This window comes from Bubalus bubalis, chromosome 17, assembly GCF_019923935.1.
Source record: "Bubalus bubalis isolate 160015118507 breed Murrah chromosome 17, NDDB_SH_1, whole genome shotgun sequence".
Lineage (NCBI taxonomy): Eukaryota > Metazoa > Chordata > Mammalia > Artiodactyla > Bovidae > Bubalus > Bubalus bubalis.
The window spans coordinates 8515827-8538616 of NC_059173.1; the positions used below are offsets into that span (position 1 = coordinate 8515827).

Consider the following 22790-nt stretch of genomic DNA (forward strand, 5'->3'; position numbering starts at 1 on the left):
TGTATCGCCTCTTACACTCTTCCTCCCACACTCTACACGCTCTCTGCTCCACCCCACCTGTCACTGCTCCTGTCAGCTCTCCTACTCTGTGTCTCTACACACAGCCTCCTCATGTCCTGCCCACCTGCCAACATTCACACCTCCTCCAGGAAGCCCCCCCTTGCCGCCCTGGCTGCAAGCCATGCTTTTCAACATCTTACAACACCTTCTCTCACTGAGCACTGAGAGGGTGAGTCATTCGTTCAAGGTCATATACTTAGAATGGGACAGGACCCCAAGGACCCAAACTGTGTTCCTGGCCCTGTTTACCTACTAACTGGTAGTGATATTATCTTCACGCCAGCGTATTTAACTTCACCATGGGACTCTAGGGCCAGGACACACATAATTATTTAAGTCCCCCTCTCTGCCTGACATACAGCAGAGTCTATACTCAGAAGTAAATACTCACAAACTGAGCTATGTACCTCCTCCAGCCTCAAAGCCATTTTGTGACTAACTCACCTTGGTCGTCTCTGAGTGGCTACGGCACTGGGTGCTCAACATGTACAGGACGGACAGAACACATAAGAGCCACAGATACAGAGAACAGACCTGTGGTTACCAGTGGGGAGGGGCAACCCAGGGGCAGAGGATCAAGAGGTACAAACTATTACGTGTACAATAAGCAGCAAGGATGTATGATACAACATGGCAAACACAGCCAGAAGCTGATAATAACTACAGACGGAGCACGATCTTTAAAAAGTGTGCATCGTTATACTGCACACCTGTAACTTATACATAATGTCATTCATCAACCAAACGTCAATAAAAAAAAAATCAATTAAAGGGCTTCCCTGGTGGCTCAGTGGTTAAGAATCTGCCTGTCAACACAGGAGACACAGGTTCAATCCCTGGCCCAGGAAGATCCCACATGCCGTGGGACAACTAAGCCCATGCACCTCAGCTACTGAGCCCACGCAGCCCAGAGCTTGTGCTCCTCAACAAGAGGAGCCACCGCAATGAGAAGCCGGCGCACCGCGTCTCGAGAGGAGCTCCCACTCGTCAGAACTGGAGAAGGTGGCGAGGTGCGGCAACAGAGACCCACCGCAGCCTAAAATAATAAATTAATGCAAATCTTTAAAAAAAATAAATTAACAAGGTGTCCGGTTATTCAATGAAAACATGTGACCTGGGAAAATATTTCTCAAGCTTCAATCAATTATCAGACCCCTCTGATTAAGCATTACAACCTTTGGGGAAAAAAAAGATTCGCTGCTGCATAAATGCTGTTACAGCCACACAGAGGTCGGGTCCTCCTGGCAACCGAGTGCTTCAAACAACACAACTAAGTTGCCCACGTCACCAGAGTCTGGAGCATCAAAGCTGTGGCTTCTCCATCTCTCAGCGCCCAGAAGGTAATGTGCACTCAGCAAAGGTAAAGTCAATAATAAACATCTGTGCTGTGTGTCCTGCTGGGCACGTCATGGATACCCTTAGCATCCATCTGTGAGTCTCTCAGACACAGGGAAACTGAGGCTCGGAGCGATTACATGGCTTATCCAAGTTCTAGTGACCCAGCAGGGGAAAAGCCAGGAAACGACACCACAAGTCTCTCCAGAAAGTGTCAAACTTCTGCTGAGTGGACACCTTGGGAAAACAGCATCAAAAGAGCAAGTCTGCTTCTTTTTCCCACTGAAAACCCTCTGGTAGGCAGAGCAGGGAGGGCCTCCAGGTTGGGGAGGGGGTGTGGTAAGGAGCGGAGAGGTGGCCACAAAGATGAGGGGCTGGTGGCAGACAAGGGGGTTGATCAGACAAATAAACACTTTAGGGACAATGGGAGGCAGGTTTCTCGCGCTATGAGAAAAGGGATTACAAATATGGAACGAGAAAAAACTAGAAGGAACCCGGAGATGTTGGATCGGAATTGAAGGTATCAGTTTGAACTCATGGTTTTCAACATAAATAGAGTAATATAGATGCAAATGTGTAACACGTGTGTGTATGTGTGTGCACATACAGCCACACAGTCCCAAATTCTGCCCGCTGAAAAGACCTGCAGAGAACACCTCCAACAGTAGTAATAAGCATGCCTGCCTCAGTGTCTTTGCTTTTGTTTCCCAGATTAATTTGGTATAATTTTATTTCTTCAAAAGAAAAGCCCTTGTTAATATCATTTAGGTTTAGAGAGCAGGATGAGTTTCAAGGAGGCTTTACGGAGTACATGAAAAAAATGGCAATATTTTCTGCCTTTTTTTTTTAATTAGTGGACATTTAGTTCTCAGCTGGGCCCATCAATCAACTAACACCCAAATAAATAGAACTTGGCAACCTGCATCTACCACTTCCCGTGTTCTGCATTCCACTGTCAGATTTCTAGGTCCAGCACCAGCCCCTAATCTCATCCATCAATTATCCTTTTCAGTGATTATTCACAGGGGTTAAAGGGATTCATAAACGCTTTATTTTAAAAAGCTTCTGTGGATGTATAATTGACCTGCACCACTGTCAGTTCCCGGCACGCGGTGTATGTCGGTCGCTCGGCTGTGTCTGCTCTTTGCGACCCCATGGACTGCCATGGACTGCCATGGACTGCAGCCCACCAGGCTCCTCCGTCCACGAGATTTCCCAGGATCTCCCCTGCGTTTCTTGCCGTCTCCCGCATTGGCAGGCAAGGATTCTTTACTGCTGCTCCAGCCGGGAAGCCCCAGTTCCAGGCATACAACACAGTGATTTGCTATTTCTACACATCACAAAAACCACTTGCCTACTTCGAAATCTCTTTTCTACTAAAAGGAACCAGGGCTGCGCGGAGGAATGATGGATTTCAGAGACGGGGCAAAAACTACAAGGCGAGGCCTGCCCTCTGGTGTCGGAAAACAAGGCTGTGCTCAAACGATGATGCGCACGTCCAGGGACACGGAAGCCAACTTGAACGAGCCCCCACAGGCCAAATCAGGGGCAGTTTGAACCCTGAAGTCAAGAATACAGTTAACAGACTGTGAACCACTGCACGAAACAAACAGGTGTCCACACAGATACAAATAAATGGAAAAGCTGAGGGGGCACTGGGTGCCGAGCCAGTTTCAAAGTGTTCCCACAAGAGACACCTCACAACGCAAGGGAAAAGAAGACCCGTGAAGGGAGGAAGCCCAGCAAAGCCACCTGAGGACCACGGCGAACACCACCTGGCATTGCACGGCCTGAATCTAACCTTGAGGGAACATTAGACAAACCTAAACTGAGGGTCATTCTATTCTACAAACTAATGGCCTGTCCCTTCAAATGGTCGTCAAAGTCAAAGAAAGACTGAGGAACATCCCAGACTGAAGGACACGCAGCAGACAGGACCATGCTGCACAGGGGGCAATACTAACCTGGACCCTTTCCAACAAAGGACGCCACTGGGGCCAATGGTGGACCCTGAACGGGGTCTGACGATTAGATGGAGTCATGGATCAGGTCAAGCTGGGTTAATGGCCTGCTCTGTAGGAGAACGTCCTTGCTTATATTCAAATGGCATCTGGCTGGCAACTTACTCTCAAAACATTACAGAAAAATGTTCTCTGTACTCCATTTGCAACTTTTATGTATGTTTTCAACTGCTTCTAAATTTTTAAAATTACTTCTAAAAAAATTCCACTTAACTGGATTTTGGCAAAACACTGCCTCTCATTTTTCCTCTTAGGCTTCCCCAGTGGCCGGCTCAGTGGGAGAGAGCCTGCCTGCCAATGCCGGAGATGCAGCAGGTGCAGGTTCGATCCCTGGGTCAGGAAGATCCCCTGGAGAAGGAAATGAGAACCCACTCCAGTCTTCTAGCCTGGAGAATCCCAAGGACAGAGGAGCCTGGTGGGCTACAGTCCGTGAGTTCGCAAAAGAGTCAGTCGTGACTGAGGGACTAAACAACAATTTTTCTTTATGGGCCAGTGATAAAAGCTTAAGACCCTCTTGCTGGTCATCATCGCTGGCAGACATCCTGGCTTCCCGGTTCCCTCTCAGGGATGCTCTGCCCCTCAGCACCCAAGATCTGTCCCTGCCTCAGGACCACCTTCCCTCCGCACTTCCAGAACAGCAGCAGCCTGCTTTGCGCACAAGGCCGTGGAGGATGATGGGAAACTCCCCTCTCCCAGTTCCTCTCGGTCTCTGGGTGTCCAGATTTTGAAGGCCTCGAGTACACACGCAGGGCGCTGGCCCACATGAGCCCTAATTTTAGCATTTTCCTGCTCTGAGACTGCATGTTGAGAAAAGGCTGGGGGGGCGACCTGCCCCGGAGAGCCTCCCGTTGTGACTGGCACGTGGAGTCAGGACGGGCAGCCGGAGTCGGGACAGGCAAGTGGAGTCGGGACTCTGCGGGCCTGCAGGATGTTGTTCAGCATCCTGTTTTTGGTAGCTGGGTGGCTGGGCGGCTCTGGCACCACGTACTTTTGCCACCTTCACCTCTCCAGACCACAAACGCACAGGTAAATTGGTGGGATGGGCCTCAGGGCCCAGCCTAAGGCAAGCTGACTCACCGCCCATCATACTGGGTCTCCTCACAAATACCCACCCTCAGGAACGGTTCTTCAGGGGGACCAACCTGGTGGTCTTTTAAGGACACCGTGAACCAAGCAAGGGATGGTCGTTTCTTTCTTTGCTTTGACTCCTCGGAAACTCAAAGTCAGATATACAGCCAAACTCTGGTAATTACACCAACCCACATTATGCCTTGAATTCCACATACAACTGTCCCCTCACTTTGCTTTATTTTCCCCCATGTTCTCCAGGTCCCACTTTCCAATTTTAAATCAGATGATTCGCTTTGAATGTTACACGCTGTTTCAAATCCCTTCTGGGAGCCACAGTGGACATGGCACACACAAGGTACCTCTGGAACGTTAACAACGTCTTTTTATATTTAACATGGAATTCCCAGCCCTCGGCACAGAACCCAAAACATACACAGGCACCAAATATACGTGGGCTGAGTTGATAAGGCAAACCACTCTTAGATAAAAAGCGCCTCCGTTACCAGGTCGTTTCACGAGATACTCCTTCCCCCGCCCGGCGTGCAGGGCCCACACGGTGCACCTGGGCTTAGCAAGTGGGCTCCTGAGGAAGCTCACTTGCCGTGGGGCTCAGCGGTCTCCACCGCAACCCTGAACAGACACGCTCCCAACTTCCACCGGCTCCAGACATGGCATGGAACCGTGGGCTTAGACGTTTGGGGAGAAGAAACGAGCAATCTCCGGAGGTGGCAGCGGGCCCGGCTCCCTCCAAACCACGTCAACAGTCCCCTCCCCAGCGGGTCCCAATGCTCGGCAAGCAAGCGTGTGGGGGTCACTTCTCCCAGAGCACGGAGGCCCCTGGGGCATTTCCTAAGGGGGGGGCCTCTGGGCCTTCTTTGAAACAAAATATTAAAAAAAAAAAAAAAGCTTCAAAAGTTGCTGCTCAATGAAGGAAAAATTCTTTTAATTGTAAAAATAAAGGCACACAAGACGTAATGCTTTGCGGATAAAAACCTGGTGCCAGGCTCCGTGTAACTTGGAGGAAGACAGGTCGGGCAGAGGCTGCTGTTTTCCCTTGGCTTCGACTAGGTTGACCTTTTTGGGTTTTGATGTAGAACTCCTCTGGGGCGGGGGGTGGGGCGTAAGGTGGTCAGGAAGGCAGCAGAAGGGACTGTCGCTTCTCAGCATCAGTGAAAGTAACGGTGCCCTGTTGTCAGACAAGGACCAGGCACAACACAATATACAAGACACCCTCTCAGCCTCACAGAAGCTCCCTGAAGCCCAGGAGGACTCTTCCTGTTTCAGGGAGGGCAGCGGGGCTGGCGTGAGGTCACAGTCACACAGGGGGTGGGGTGGGGGTGTACAGACCTGGCCTAGAGGCCCCGCCCCAGCCAAGCACAGCCAGGAGCATGACTGTGTAATTTACACGGCAGTCATGTATCCCTGGTTCTCACCCAACACTGCAGGGCGGGGCGGGCTCCTGGTGGGGCGCTCTCATCAACACATACCATCTCCACTGCGGGAGTGCGAACCCTCTCCAGGGCTTTCCATGCTCCAATGTGGGAACCTCGCAGGCCAGACTCCTAGTCTTACCACCCCCCACTCCCAGCCCCATCACTTGGCATGCCCTGGGAGTGGCTCCTCCCAACCCGGATTAATCCTATTTTGATTAATCCTGTTTTCTTCCTACAGCCTTTCTCAAAGCACAAAGACTCTGGTGGGCCTCCTCCTAGTCTTAGGAATATTCCCAATAAGCTGCCCAAATTTAGAGTGTCTCACGGCAGCACAACATACGCCAAGATGACCTCTGAAGGCGGGAGTGCCTTCTGCCCAGGCAGTCACCACCAAGGGCATGGCCCTGCTCCCGGGGCAAAGCGTGCCTGGCCCAACACACACTGAGGGGGAAGTGGGTCCCAGCAGAGGGTCCACTTCCTCTCAGAGGCCATACCAGTTCTCGCCATCTCAGGGTGACTCAGCGAGACGCCCCCCCTTACCTCCCAAATACAGCTGACCTTGTTCTCAGCCTGAGAATAAAGGAGAAACTCCGGATGCACTGTTACAAAGCTACAGAGGATGGTTAGAAGCTGTAACACGGTGACATAGAACTAAACTGATGGGCCTGAAGATGCTTATTCCTGGGTTTGGGAGCTGTTATCTAATCTCACCTCACCTGACAGAGGAGGCAGTGGGGGCCCAGAGATGTTTAGTGACTGGCCTAAAGGCTACACAGCAGGTAACACATTTTAGCAGGTAAACACCCTGTTTACCACAGGGTGATCGTGGGTACCACTAAGAAGAAAGGGCTCACACGCGCCTTCTCGGGTGCACATGTCTCCCTGGTGTGCTAAGTGCACGGGAAAATGAGGCCGGGCCCGAGGCACGCTTTAGAAGTCTCAGCACTGCTATTTCAAACGTTTAATGAAACCTACTAGACTCTGAGCAAAACTCATTTTAAGTTAACCTTAGTAATTTTAATTACATTCCAACAGAATCAAATTAACTCTTCACTTGTTGCAAGTGTGTGCATCCCAAGTGTTTCAAGCGGGGGTGGGGGTGGGAGGCGGCTGCCAGTAAAGCTGTGAGGGAGGGGACAGGAAGGGACGCGGGTTTCTGATCACAGCCACCAGAGTCTAAACCCTGTCTCCGGCCCCAGGGAACTGCGGTTTCCTACAATGAGGCCGGCATCTTGTGGGGGTGACAGAAATGAGACGAGCTGCCAAAGTTCCCAGCACCTACAGCCCCTCGTGAATGGGAGCCCTGATGTGCACACACTGCCCACCCCCGGTGCCCACCCAGGCGACCCACTGCTTGGGAAGGGACATCGAGTACCAGCCTCACTCGAGCTCACAGTCAGGGAGGTCACGGGACAGGCCACACCGCTCACGGCGGGGCCCCTGGGGTTCAGGCTGGAAGGGAGGAAGGCAGGTCTCCAGGGGTGAAGGGGCGTGTGGGCACGGAGCCACAAGAACAGGACAGTCTCTGGCAGGTGGTCGAACCCTGCTGGCTCCCCAGGGCTCCTGGCCCCTCCCCACTAGCCAGCATCGCCTCTACTTGACACACCCTACCACGTCTGCAACACTGAACAGAAAGCTACTTCTTTATGCGTCTTTCTCTCCGTTAGACTGGCGCATCTCGACAACTCCCATGGACTGAGACTTCTGGGCGGATTCTACCCAGGAACCTGGGCAAGCACCCTGTGCTGAGTGTATGCTGGGACCAGGGACCAGTATGGGAGAGCTGCTCCCTTAATTAGTTTATAACTGATGGCAAAGGCAATCATCTCTCTCCTGATGGCATTCCCTGACGGCAGCAAACTCTCTTGTTGGCCTTGAGGAAGCTGCCAGCCATGTCTATAGCCACAAGAGAATGCATTCTATCAAGAATCAGTGTGAACTTGGAAGAGGGCCCAAGGCACAGATGCAACCCCAGCCCTGGTCAACATCTTGCCTGCAGCCACGTGAGACCCCGAGCAGAAGATCCAACACAATCATGTCAAGGGTTCCTGGCTCATGCGAGCTGAGAAGTAAACCTGTGTGCCATTTTTGGCTGCGAGTCTGGGGTGGCTTGTTGCACAGCAGTAGCTCTGGTACAGCAGCCTGCTACACAGAGCCTGGGTGCGGCACAAGCGCAACCCCTCTGGGCAGGACTTAACCAGACAGACTTGACTCTCAACAGGGACAGTCAAAGCCTGGGCTGAAAAACCATCAAGGAAGTCAGAGGAAGCTCCAAGGGTAGACAGGCATTGATGAAGAGGCTCTAAAAGAAGATGGGAGGCAAGGCCTGCAGAGCGAGGACGCACCCCATCCTGACTCGTCCACGAGAAGGAGAGAAGGCTACACAGAGATGGGGGTCCTCTGGGGATTTCTGAAATGGGGAGAGGAGTGAGGGAAAGGCGGGTGCACAGGAGTTCAGTTTCCCACTAAAACTGGGTAAAAGAGAGAAGACAAAATCCTGCTGCTCTGGCCCAAGTGTTTGCTTGGGCAAGCAAGAAAAGAAATTTAAAGAACTCTAATGATCATTTCACGTGCTTGACTTGGAAACGCTGGATTTAAAAAAAAAAAAAAAAGCAGCAAAACCTTCACTCCAGATCCACCGTCTGGAAACAACACAACCCTATTCCCTCCCGGGGGCCCTGCCTGGCACACGACCACTTGAGTCTCCTGCCAGACCAAGGCAGCTCCCAGGATGGCGAGGGAGCCGGGGCCGCTGTGGCAGAGCCATCTGCTCACTGGTTCCCACAGTTCGAACGGTGCCGTTTCCCAAAGGGGACTGCCGGAGGCCAGCAGCAGGCTGCACACAGAGCGGGCAGGGCAGAGGGGCAGTGAGGGCTCGGTGCAGGCTCTAGGTCCCTCATCTTCCCTCTGCGCGGGCGGACAGCGGCTCCCCAGACGGCCCCCAGGCCTTCGGAGAAACCGACTGGGTGACAGTCAAGATTCTGCAAGAGGTGCGCTCCTGCTCCCAACGTACGGGGACGTCACCGGGTGAGCGATGCAGGCTGGTCCCTGGTCCGAGTCACCGGGCATCCACGGGGACGGCCCTCCCAGCCCCCGCGCAGTGGGCCCGGCGCCTGCGGGGAGTCTGACCCTGTACTGCTGGGCTGTGAAACTAACACTGATGGAACACCATCCTCTGAAGACCGGTCATGGCCACTGTCCTCCACACCCATCACGGACCTGGCTCTGGGCAGGGAGCTCCGTACAAACTACTGGTCAACCCTGAAAGGCCAGCGCTTTATCTGCTTTACTGATACAAGAACAGAGACCTACAGAGACACAGTAATTCCTAGAGGTGTGTGGGCATCTCTACTAGTGCAGGAGCCAGACTCCGAACCCCATTATCTTTCCTCCAAATGTCTTTCTTGTACACGAATGCAATTTACTGCAGAATCAAAACCAAGTTAATATGTTTAAGCTTCCTAAAATGCTACATGCAGGTGGAGAACTAAGACCCTGTCACTAAGGGAAGCCCCAACAATTAGGGATGAGACAAAAACACAGGTGCTTGCCCAGGGAAGGCAGGTGCGGTACCAGAAAGAAACCAGGAGTCACCTACTGAGGAGAGGGAAGCCACAGAGGTTTGTGGGGAAGCACGCGGAGCTGGCCGTGAGGACTGCGGCCAACTGGAAAAGAAACTGGCTTAGAGAAGAAGCCTGGTCAGGGAGCAGCGGTAGAACTCAAAAACGGCACGTCCGTGCAAGGAAAGGCCAGTGGTGAGGCTGAAAGGCAGAAAAGGCTGCGTGGACTAGGAGGATGAAGCTGGGGGCGTGTCCAGACTGCCAGCCCTCTGACAGCTGGATGATAAACTGAGGTCCAAGGATGGGTTGATGGGTGGCCCCTCAGTGAACCGGGCCTGACCATGGTGCTCCCAGCGGGGGAAGAGGGTGGGGAAGAGGGCAGGGTGAGAAAGATCTGACCCACGAACTCAGCAGTTCACTGGCTACATGTTGGGTCCAAGATCACTTCTTGGAGGATCCGCAAGATGAAGCTGTCCATTAAGGGTAGACAAAGGGGCGAGGGAACAGGACAACCCTGTGGGCCCCAGTTTCTCTCCCACCCCAGCACCCTTTAGATACCAAATCAGGTCAGATTAACTTCAGGATGAATGTGAAGCAAAGAGAGATCTCCTCGCTCCAACTGTCCTCCCACCAGAGAGTAAAGAATGACCAGCCATCCCACACATTTTTTTCTCGAGAAGAAGCTCAGAGAGCAGAGGTCTGGCAACGCAAATCCCCACGCAGATGCCAATGAACTGCAGTCACGCCGCTTACACGGGGACCTCAGCACTTCTCTCGTTGGGCTCAGAGGGCTAGATAGCAGGACTTTGTCCTCTGCCTGAAATGGGGCCTGAATGTCAAGGTGAGTGAAGAGCAGAAGAAAGGGACGCTTGTGAGGACAGGATCAGAGCCCAGGTCAGGGATCAGACCCAGAGCCAGCCTGGGTCTCCCAGCACTCACGATGGCCTTGGGGACTAACAGCAGCGAAGAAGGACTCACGTGGGTCACCAGGGTGATCTGACCTCCCGGGAGGCACCGTCACAGGTCAGCAGGGGTCCTGGGTTGCAGCCCTGATGCTGCCTCTAACCACCTGGGCGACCTCAGCAAGTCTGCATGCCTGACCTGCAACACTGGTGTCCAACTGAATCACGAAACTGTTCCCTGGAGAGGCAGAGTCCTATGACAAACTCACATGTTATGGGCAATGGAGGCCCCACTTGGAATGCAACCTGCGACCTGGGGGGTGGAGGGTGGGAATACCCCCTCCTCCTGGGGTTGCTGTGAGGATGCGATGTGGCCCCGCAGAGAGCTGCCTTTACTTCCCTCTGAATGGTCCTCTTCAGCTCCGAACGATACAAAGAACGGGGCCTTTTATTGGCCAGCAGCACATACACGTTTTCCTATCACTGCCAGCTGTAAGTTCTTTATTAATGGAAACAATTCAAAGTGCTATGTTGTCAGCACAGGAAGGGCAAATAAAAAACAAAATATTTCTTTGCCCCGAGGACCATCGAAGTGCCATCTCCTGGGGAAGAGCCCTGGAAGAAAGGGACCAGCTTGAGGGGGAGAAGAGAGTCCAAGTCCAGGGAAGGGCTGGAGACAAGCTGGGGGCGTGGGGCGCTCCACAGGCCCTCCGCCCCGATCTCCCTCCCCCAACAGTCTCCGGAGCAGACCTCCACTCCCCTCCCAGCCTCCACCGGCTGATTCTCAACACGGCCCGTGACTGCCCCAACTTGGGAATCTGGCTGATTCCGGCCTTCGAGACTCTGAGCAAGCAGAGCCCCCAGTTTAAAGGGGGAGCTGTGTCATAGCGCCTGGTCCTCCCTCCAGCGTGATGTGAAAACGAGGACCTGGCCATTGTACTTAGACGATTATTTTCCTGCACACGTGAATTTTAGGAAACAGGGTGCCTCCTTCCCTCAAACACACAGGCAACTTCACAGACAGGCAAGGTGGAGCTCCACCACTCCTGTGTGTGCGTTTAACCAGGAGGAAAGCCTGCTCTCAGCAATGAATGGCTGACCCTTGCTTCTCAACACATATTTCCTCTTTCAGTTAATTCTCCTCCCCTTCCCAAGATGAAACAGACAATAATAATAATAAATAAAAGAACAGTATCCTTGAAATTCTGTGCAGTTTCTTCTTTTTTTTCTTAATCTAGCCGTTCACTTTTTTAAACTCTTAAGAGCCAGTGTTTAAGACCAGATCATTGGAACAGAAGAATGCATTATATAATAAAGTACTAAAGCTTCTGCAAGCCAACAAAACACCCAATTTTTGGAAAAGAAAAACAGCCATACTTGTAGTGTCTACTTGGGAATATAGCAACTGAGGACTACAAGCTTAAGAAACTTCTTAACAGGCACGTGCGCACACACGCACATCCTAAATTAATAAACTGAGGGGCTGAATGTCTGTTTCAAATCAGCATGTACTTACCTCAAAAGGAATACCCTCCCAAAAGCATGATGGAAAAGTGAGAACATATTAGAATGATTACTTTCTTTAAAGCAGAGGTAAAACCTGGAAGGAAGTTTGTAAAGATACTCATTATGGCAAAGCCAAGGTGGTGGAATACTGGCAATTATTTTTCTTCTTCTCTGAATGTTACATAATTATCAAAGCTGTTTACAGTTAAATATCTATTCATCTGTAAAGCCCTCCTCCTACTGAAAAGCTGGTGTAGTCTTTCTCCAGGGTTCTCCCTTTTGGAAAGGCACAAGAGTATTTCTTACCTGCTTGGAAGAAAGACTCCAGGGTGAAAACGTGAAGCCTGCTTACCTGTGGCTTAACTTGCGATCTTCATCGCTGCCGGCCTCCAACTGCAAAGAAAGGAAGACAATGTCACAGCCCAGTCGCCGCTATCAATGAGCCTCGGACACAAGGCTCACATTTTCTGCTCTGGTGTCTGCAAAAGGTACAGATGTCCAGGAAACCTGGCTCCTTCCAAACACCGCACCCTTCCCAGACCAGTCCTGCTCTGCTGCTCCCCTGAAGAATTCCTGTAGAGGAATGTTCAGGTTTCCTGATGTTTTCCCGCCTGCCTTCCAAGGCATCGCAGATGGGTGCCCGCTAATGCAGTGTTCCTAGCCAGCCCAGGTACTCCACACATTCATTCCGCCCTGAGCTCTCCCTTTTCCAGTGCTGCTTCGGAGCTCATCCAGTTTTTCTTTCTTTTAAATTTTATTTATTTGGACATGCAGGCATGTGGGATTTTAGTTCCCCAACCAGGAATCGCACCCGTGTCCTCTGCATTGGAAGCGCAGAGTCTTTAACCACTGGATCACCAGAGAAGTCCCCCATTTTTCTCTTTTAGCAGAAGGAGGTGAAGTTTTAAGAGGCTCTGTTTCCTTCTTCAATCTAAGCAATAGCTGAGTGATCAACACCATTACTTTTTTTTTTGATAACTCTTACAATTTACTCCCTTACTAGCTTTCAAATATAACATACAGCAGTGTTAATTTTATTTATCATGTGGTATACTGTGTCTGTATTACTTATTTATAATTGGAAATTTATATGTTTTGATTGCCTTTATCCATTTCCCCCTCACCTCAATCCCAACCCTCTGGTAATCACAAATGATTAACACCATTTTAAGCCACAACACACAAGTTTAAAAAACCACCACCACCACCACCACCACCACCACCATTCCAGGCAAGTCTTTCTTAACAGAAGGTAGCCAGGATCAGGCTGTCAGGGGGTCTCAAAGCTTTTGGTAAGTTCTCAAAAAGGCTTTCATGTTTAATATAAAACTTTCTAGGCTCTTAGTGTATTTCCAGACATGAAAGAAAGGGATATTTAATATCTTCTAAAGGTTACAACCCCAGGAGGGTTAAAGGCTCCAAAAGTAACCATGATTTAAGCCCCAACTGTAATTTTTCTTTTCTTTTTCTTTCAAGGAGAAAACTCAAATGAGAAGAAAACACACACCCCAACAACGTTCCACCACTGAGAGCTGGCATGTTTACTATGTTACACAGAAGGGTGCATTGAAAGGGAAAGAGAGAAACCTGGAAAGCAGCAATGGCTGCGAGAGATGCAAGGTTGACTGAGGACAGAAACCAGACAGAGGCTGGCAGTGGTGGGAAAAGGTCGTGTGTGGAGGGTTCCGGGCAGCCAGGGACACACACACAGGTGGCAATTTCACCAATGAATGAGCCTGGCACAGGGTCCTGGAATCCCCACGCTAATAAGATCATGTACGTATCACACTGGGCAGAGGCAGAGAGCATCAGTTCATTCTCATGCTCCCCACCCCATGCTGGAGGAGAAGTGGAAACACCAGGGACGACGGCTCTGCTGACCACAGGGCCACCAGCTCCGGCCCCGAAGTGAAACATACACGAAACAACTCACACGACCAGAGGAACAAACTCAGAAGAGACTGTTGGGTCTAACCCAGTGGTTCTCAACTGAGGACCACTGCTCCTGGCAGGCGATGCCAGGCAAGGCCGGAGCCTTTTTTGGGAGGATGCTAGTGGCATCTAGTGGGTAGCAGTCAGAGTGCTGCTACATCCGCCGCAACACACAAGACGGGCCCCCTGCAACACAGGGTTTTCTGGCCCCAACGTCGGCAATGCTGAGGTTGAAAAACCCTGATTTGATACTCCCCTCCCCAAAGCAACTGGAGATCCACCCATGAAAATAAGTCACCTTGAATGGAGGTCAAAAATCACAGTTCCTGAAAGCTACTGCTTTATCTCTTCTTGGGCTCTCTGCTTGTTCTCACAAAATGAGACAAGGTTCATGGTAAATTGATAGAAATGAGATAAAGATGGAGGGGAAAGGAACAAAACCAAAGAGGGAAGCACTGCTCTGCGGGTTGGGCTGTGACTTCCCTTAGTTCCCACGCCAGGCAGGACCACGGGTTGGAGAAGGAAAGAAGTGACCTGAGCGTTTCTGACTCAACAAAGGTTGCGCATTTTGAGGAGTAAGGAAGTGATGGGGTGGGATGCAAAATCACTTAATTCTCGCTCTCTCTCTAAGGGTCTTGGGACGAAAGGCGATGCAAGATCAATTATTCCAGAGAAGGAAGCTACCTATGCCAAGGAACACATGTGAGAGGGAAGCCGGAACTTTCGGATGAGCTGAGGCCCAAAGAGGGGAAGTAACCAGAGGAAGGTCAGACCAGAGGCTCAGAGATGGCACACACACTACCCTCTCCCTTCCCCCCTGCATCTTCATGCCTCACCCCACCTGGAAGATGCCTCACCTTCCGGGGAACATCCCAGGCTCTGCCAGCTCCTGGAGCCACTAATGCTGCTGATTTACTCAAGGTAAGGAAGAGCTGTCTGAGTTTTATTATTTTGGAGGTCACTGGCACTTGGTGAAAATAATGCTTTCTATATAATAATTTTAAATATGCTCAGGGAAAACAATCCTAAGGTCCAACAAAAGGTACAACCATACAGTAGAATACTGAAAAGAAAAAAGTGTTAGTCGCTCAGTCGTGTCTGACTCTTTGCGACCCCATGGACTGTAGCCTGCTAGACTCCTCTGTCTACGGGATTTCCCAGGTAAGAACACTGGAGTGGGTAGCCACTTCCTTTTCCACGGGATCTTCCCGACCCAAGGACTGCAGGCTGAGCCACCAGGGAAGCCCAGAAAGTGAAAGTGAAAATATACTCAATGGGAACAACCCCAAGGTCCAACACAATGCACATTCATACAACAGAATATTACTTAGCCATAAAAAGGAATGAGGTCCTGACTCACGCTACCATGGATGAGCCCTGAAAACATGAGGCCGAGGGAAACAGACCTGACACAGAAGGCCACAGTGTATGATTCCACTTACATGAAATGCCCAGAATAGGCCAAATTTGTAGAAACAGAAAGAACATTAGTGGTTGCCTACAGTTTGATGAGGGCAGGGCAGGGCAGGAGTGGGTGGGAGGGAGGCTGTGGGTGATGGCTAAGGGCTGTGATGTTTCTTTTGGGGGTGATGAAAGCATTCTGGAATCTGTGGTGATGGCTGGTCAACCTTGGGCATGTACTAAAAACCACTGAATTGTACACTTTAAAATGGCGGATTTATGGTATGTGAATTCCATCTTGGTTAAAAAAATAAAATAATAAAAAATTTTACATGTGGTAACTTCCCTGGTGGTCCAGTGGTTAAGAATCTGCCTTCCAATGCAGGGGAGGCAGGTTGGATCCCTGGTTAGGGAACTAAAATCCCACATGCCTTGGGGCAGCAAAGACCCAACACAGTCAAAAAAATGGTAATTTTTTTTAACGTATTTACAGCATAAGTAGACGATGCAAAGTAACACAAGGAAGGTGGGGTTTAGAATCAGAGGCCCTAGGCTTGACAGGCTTCCCTGATAGCTCAGTTGGTAAAGAATCTGCCTGCAATGCTGGAGACCCTGGTTTGGTTCCTGGGTTGGGATGATCCACTGGAGAAGGGATAGCCCACTCCAGTATTCTTGGGCTTCCCTGGTAGCTCAGCTGGTAAAGAATCCGCCCAAAATGTGAGAGACCTGGGTTTGATCCCTGGGTTGGGAAGATCTGCTGGAGAAGGGATAGGCTATCCACCACTCCCTAGTGGCTCAGAGGTTAAAGCGGCTGCCTGGAATGCGGGAGACCCGGGTTCAATCCCTGGGTCAGGAAGATCCCCTGGAGAAGGAAATGGCGACCCACTCCAGTATTCTTGCCTGGAGAATCCCATGGAGGGAGGAGCCTGGTAGGCTACAGTCCACGGGGTCTCAACGAGTCGGACACAACTGAGCGACTTCACTTTTAACCCACCACTCCAGTATTCTGGCCTGGAGAATTTCATGGACAGTATAGCCCATGGGGTTGCAAAGAGTCCAACAGGACTGAACGACTTTTACTTTCACTTTCACTTCACTTTCAGGCTTGATAGGCTGTCCGAATAACCTCCTCCTGGAGCTGATTTCTTCACCCGTTGTTTTTCAGAAGGGACCATGAAATTAAGTGCAGAGGAGTACTTTGTAAACTGCAAGACAGCGGTAGTAGAAATGATGTAAGGGAACAGATGTCTCTGCGGAGAAGTGAAAAGCTGCCGCACTCACTTCCCAGCGGCAGGCCACTGGCTGCCGTGCAGAGCAGGGACTGTTAGAACCTTCTGTCTGCAGGCAAGATAACTCATGAACAGCCTCTCCTCGAGAGGGCCAGGGCTGTGAGGTTCAACCCTGAGCCAGGTTGAGAAATGTTCCTGCCAGTCCCAACGAAACAGGCTGAAGAGCTGCCCACCAGGAGCCGGCCCGACGGACAGGGCTGTTAAACCCCAAACAGGTCCTCTTCTCTCAGAGACACACAGAAATGTTATCAGTGCTATCAGTCAACTTCCCCCAGGGAGAAGGGGCCTGACTTGCCCAGATGCTGGCGGGGTCACTTCCTGGGCCTGCCTGCAGGGCCCTCCCCCAGCAGCCTCCTCTCCCTTCTCTATAAACAGTTCCCGTCTCCTCCTCCAGCTGCGGTGTCTATGGGTCAACCCTCAGCCTGGCCACGGATGTTGAGTTTAGACCCAAGGCCCTAACTAGTTCTCCTGCTTGGAGGCCCGAGGCCCAGCCGGGCTCGGTCCAGCACAGCTGTGGGCTCAGAGGACGAATTCCCCAGTGACTCCGGGCCAAGGAGGCAGGCTGGGTCACACAGACCCAGAGAAACCCGCACGGCTCAGAGAGGCACATTCAGCCCCTCAAAGCACCGGGGCGATCACAGGAAACCCAGAATCGGCCTCGGCCATACAGCCAGCTGCACATAAACACCCAGCCTCCGCCGATATCAAGGACAGGAAGAATCCAGATTGAGCTGCACACAGAGACCTAAGACACCATCACCCAGCACCCTGAGCTCACTGTCACACAGTGACAAGGGACTGCCACTCACACCCACAGCCAGGGGCGTGCACTAGGGGAAACAATTTCACACCTTCACAGGGGCACCCCTGCGGCTTCTCCCTACTATCACTACACAGGCACGGCCCCCAAGGGACAGGCCGGAATACACAGAAGGAGGCACTCAGGGTCCGGAATCCCAGAACCGGCATCTCACGCAGCCAATCAGGAGTTCCAGTCTCAGGACAAGTACCCTGCAGAGTCACCCCTGATGGGGCAAGGGGGCAGTGTCACACATTCACAGTCACCCCCCAGACGGGGGTCACACTTACACACAGTCACCCCCCACGGGGGTCACACACACCGTCTCATGCAGTCACCCCCAAACAGGGGTCACACACACACACAGAGTCAACCCCAGACGGGCGTACACCGGCAATGCACAGTCTCACTGCAGTCACCCCAGTCCGGCTACCCAGGAGGGGGTCGTCCAACGGGGTGCCCGCAGGCCCGAGGACCCCTCAAAGCTGTCCCGGCGCAGCCCCCGGCGCCCCGCGCCCCGCACTCGCGGCCCAGGCCTCGCGCGGCGGCTGCTCGGCCGGGCCAGGGCCGCGGGCCCGGGGCTCACCTCGCTGTTGCTGGCGGAGGAGGAGGTGGCGCTGGGCGTGGGCGAGCGCTGCAGGGTCACCAGGGCCATGGCTGCGGTGCGGTACGGCGCACAGGCGCCGCTGAGGCCTCCGTCTAAAGCCGCCGCCGCCGCCCGGGCCGGGCCCGGGGCGCTCCAAGAGCCGCGCGCGGGCGGCCGGGCCGAGCCGGGCCGGGCCCGCCCCTCCCCGTCGGCGTCCGCCGCCGCCCCCGCCCCCCGCGCCGGCGCGCGCCGGGCCTTAGCGCGGGCGGGGGGCGTGGCCCACGCGGGGCGCGCGTGCGCGTGCGCGGCGCGGGAGTCCCGAGGGGCGGCGGGAGGCCCAGGCCAGCCAGTCGCATCCCGAGAGCGCACCCGACGCGCGCGCCCGACTCTCCAGCCTGCGAAGCGGGTGCGCGCCCGACGGCGAGCAAGTCCTCCCCAAGAGGCCCATCCCCAGCGCAGGCCGGGAAACTGAGGTTCCGTGACCGCGCAGCTTGGAATGCGCGGAGCAAGCAGGCATAGAGACAGAAAATAAAAACCTGCTAGTCCCTGCGCCTTGAACCTCGAGGAGGGGTGTGCATAAATTCGTATGTTCGTTCATTCATTCGTTTATGAAATATTTATTGAGCACTTATTAAGTGCCCCGCATGGAGTATTCGACAGTGAACAACATAGAATTGACCTGCCCTAGGGGATTTGATGAAGGTAAATTAAATTGCTAGAAACTCACTTTGCCCATCTTTTTATATGAATTCCTACCATGTGTCCAGAAACCCAGCTAACACCTTGGGAAGTTAGGGACAGCGTCTCCGAAAAGGGGGCTTTTGCTCTCAGACCTGACGGATGAGCAGGATTAACGGGTGAGGGTGGGAGTTGACTGCTGGGCGTGATCTCCGGGGGAGAGCCTGCACAGTGGCCGGAAACGGAAAGATTTCCATCAGCCGCTGGAGCCTAAGGATGGGGAAGAGGGAGTCAGGGTGCTCTCTAGAAAGCTCTGGCTAAGGCTTGGAGAATGGACTGTGGAACAGAGGCGTGAAGGGAGGCCAGGGATGGGCTGCTCTTGTTGTCCTGGGGGGAGGTGACCAGTATGGGGAGGGGAGAGAGAGACATGGAGGAAGATACTAAAAGGGTGGCTTGATTTAGCGTCAGTTTCACCCAAATCCCCTACTTCTCTTCTTTCACCCAGCCCAAGCACGCACGCATCCGCACATTTACTGGTCCAGTCCTTGTCCCGTGCATCTCACTGCCAAACCAGCAACACAGGCAGCCTGGGCAATACTCCCGCTCTTTCCCCTAGATCCAGGGGCTGGGACCTCCTCCATAATCCCTCAGTATCATTCTTCTCAACGGGGTTTGTGGCGTGTGGGGGGTGGTTAGGACTTTTTTTTTTTTAATGTGACATCTTAGTTCCCCCACCAGGGATGAACCCATGCCCCCTGCAGTGGAAGAAGGGAGTCTTAAATGGACTGCCAAGGAAGTCCTCCTCCCCTCTCCCCACTTTATTTTCTTTTTAAATTTGTGTGAATATTTTTGAATGTCTTGGCAGATGGGGAGAGCTGTTGGGGGTTCTGGCGTTTAGAGGGCAGGAGCTGGAAATGCTAAAAATGCTGAAAGTCCTGCAGTTCACTGGACAGTGCCCTCCACCCTTCCCAACTCCCAAGAAGAACTGCTCAATTCCCATAAGACTCCTGTGTGGGCGAAAGCACCTTTCATAATTATCTGACTCCATTTGACAAATCAACACAAAGTATTTTTCACTGAATTTTCAGAAACGCAACTATGTTTAAACAGAGGGCAGAATATACTTTGTTTTGTTTGAGAATTTTGGCAGGAGCTATTCACTATTTGGGAAACAGAGTTTATGGAGGGAAACATAACTCCTAATATTGGAGAAGCTGACCCAACACACTGGCATCTTGGTAGACAGACTGCTTTATTTATTTAGCACCTATTTTTAAATGTCAAGCATGAGACAAAATTATGGGCAGTATTCAACTGACTGATGACTATCTTACTTCTCAATTCTGAACACATTCATTTGAAAACAGATACACATGGGACTTCCTGGCAGTCCAGTGTTTAAGACCCTGAGCTCCCACTTCAGAGGGCACGAGTTTGATCCCTCGTGATTGAACTTGGATCCCACATGCCATGTGGTCTAGATAAATAAATAAATAAAAATTTAAAAAACCCAGACACTTCTACACAACATTGTAAATTGACTATACTTCAAAAAAAGAAAAAGAAAAAAAAGACAGACATACTACTGAGACTTCCCTGTGTCCTCCAGGGATGTTATTTCATCATAATGAATTTTCCTTATATGTTAGGACATTATCAGTCAGTCCAGTTGCTCAGTCATGTCCGACTCTTTTCGACCCCATGGACTGCAGCACGCCAGGCTTCCCTGTCCATCACCAATGCCTGGAGCCTGCTCAAACTCATGTCCATTGAGTTGGTGATGCCATCCAACCATCTTATGCTGTGTATATATATCTTACCCTCTGTATACATATACACAGTGGAATACTACTCAGCCATGAAAAAGAATGAAATAATGCTATTTGCAACAACACAGATGCAACTAGAGATTATCGTAGTGAAGTAAGTCAGAAAGACAAATACCATATGATATTACTTATATATGGAGTCTAAAATATGACACAAATGATTCAGTCTATGAAACAGAAAGGGAATCATGGACAGAGTGAATAGACCGATGGTTGTCAAGGAGGAAGGGGTTGGGAGAGGGGTGGAGTGGGAGATGGGAGTTAGCAGGTGTAAGCTTTTACATATAGAATGGGTGAACAACAAAGTCCTACTGTGTAGCACAGATACTCTGTATCCTATGATAAACCGTAATGGAAAAGACTATTTTAAAACAGAATGTATATATGTGTGTGTCTGTGTGTGTGTGTGCACGTGTGTGTGTGCTCAGTCGTGTCTGACTCTTTGAGACCCCATGGACTGTAGCCCACCAGTCTTCTCTGTCTATGGAATTTTCCAAGAATACTGGCGTGGGTTGCCTTTTCCTACTCCAGGGGATCTTCCTGATCTAGGAATCAAATCCTGAGACTCTTGCATCTCCTGCATTGGTAAACGGATTCTTCACCACTGTGCCGCCTCTGAGGCCCATACATGTATATGTGTATGTGTGTATAATTGAATCACTTTGTTGTACAGCAGAAATTAACACAACATTGTAAATCAACTATATACTTCAATTGAAAAAAAAAAAAAACCCACCTAAACCCTAATCTTTCTACCCTGGCCTTGCTTACCTCTCTACCCACACCCACTGGTCCAGAGGCCATCCCCACCCATTCTCACTTCCTCTTACAGCTGAGGGGCCCTCTTCCCTCCCACATTAACTCTTGCCAGACACCACCTCCAAAAATCCCTCCCTGCTCCCTAGACTGGACTCAGCACTTTCCCAGGATGTCACATCTCCCCCCACCGACCCCCAGGCACACGGCAAGTTCTCTCAACATTGTCACAACTGTCTGTCTTGTCACATGTTTCTAAGAAAAACCTCAGGAGCTGGGCTGGGACCAGGGTGAGAACCCAAAAGGTAAAGGGGCAACCAAAACAACAACAACAAAAATTCAACCAAGAGAAAGACTACATCCTATTTTTCTTTTTTCCCACCTTTTTTGGCCACACTGCACAGCTTGTGGGATCTGTTTCCTGACCAGGGTCTGAACCCCGGGCCTTGGCGGTGAGAGCACAAGTCCTAACCACTGGACTACCAGGGAATATCAGAGAAAGGTTATAGTTTCAGGAATCAAATGGTATGCCAAAAATCCTCAATGAACAAAATGTCAACATTTTGAATGGGATGGGTACTGTATTACTGGGCTTTCCCGTTGCCTCAGGCTCCAATACGGCACTTTCACTGATCCTGTTTTCATCCGACCCTGTCTGTATTTAAAATTTTGATCATTCTAAACACTTCTGTGAAAACCCAGCTCTGAAAAGACCTGTGGGCTTGCCTTGTGGCCTGTGAGGAGATGGGGCAGGGAGAAAAAAAGTGAGAGCTCCCTGGTCTAGGCTTCAGGGAATCCCAGGAGCAGAGGAGGGGAACCTGGTGGAAGACCCAGCTCCAAAGTTTTCTTGCATCCAGTAGAAGCTTTTCCACTCAGTATCATAATCATTTTTTTCATCATACTTTACTTAATTATCATAGTCCTTGTAGTCTCAGTTTTGCAACTATTATAAACAACCAGTTAATGAGTTATTTGCTGTATGCTAGGTCGTAGGCAAAGTGATTTGCAAATGTGTTGGGGACAGGGGTTTTTTTATGTGAATGTCCACCATGCTACCCCCCAGGGCCACCTCCTCCAGGAAGACTTCCCTGACCTGAAGCCAGATTAGGTACCCCTTATCAAGGCTCCTGCAGCCTCTCTGCTTTGTCCCGGCTTGAACCCCTTTGCTTATTTCTCGTCACATGGTTGTGGTTCTCCTTTCATGGCTGAGGAAGCTGATGCACAGGGTGGTTTAGTCGCACGCCCGTGGTCACAGAGCTAGGGCGTGGTGAAGCTGGTTACTTGGACACTTGTTTTTCTACTTTAGAACTCAAACAAGAGACAGAGGTTCTTCCAGGATAGCTTAGGAGGGGAGAAGGGAAGAGAACGCTACTGATAATTCCATTTTCAGAGCAACTGATTTGCAATTCACAAGTATTAAATAACAAAGCTCTGGCACACTGAATCATGGCTCCCCAAAGATGTCCATGTGCACCTGTAATGTGTTACCTGATATGGTAATAAGGACTTTGCTACTGTGATTAAGTTAAGGGTGTTGAGGTAGGGAGATTATCCTGAGTTATCTGAGTGGGCCTGATACAAACCCAAAGGTCTTTATAAGAAGGAGGAAGAAGGATCAGAGTGAGAAGTAGG

The 22790-nt window shown here is 51.1% G+C and overlaps 1 protein-coding gene across 1 annotated transcript in view; it reads right to left on the minus strand.

The window, feature by feature from the left end:
* Positions 1–18100, minus strand: part of SSH1 (slingshot protein phosphatase 1) — a 56615-nt gene extending 38515 nt beyond the window's left edge. Inside the window, exons 1-2 of the mRNA XM_025267453.3 lie at positions 17896–18100; positions 12241–12281 (exon numbers count right to left, since the gene is read on the minus strand). Of these exons, the coding sequence (XP_025123238.1) occupies positions 12241–12281; positions 17896–17964 (110 nt within the window). The 5' untranslated portion in view covers positions 17965–18100. The remainder of the gene's footprint in view (positions 1–12240; positions 12282–17895) is intronic.
* Between the last annotated feature and the right edge of the window lie 4690 nt (positions 18101–22790).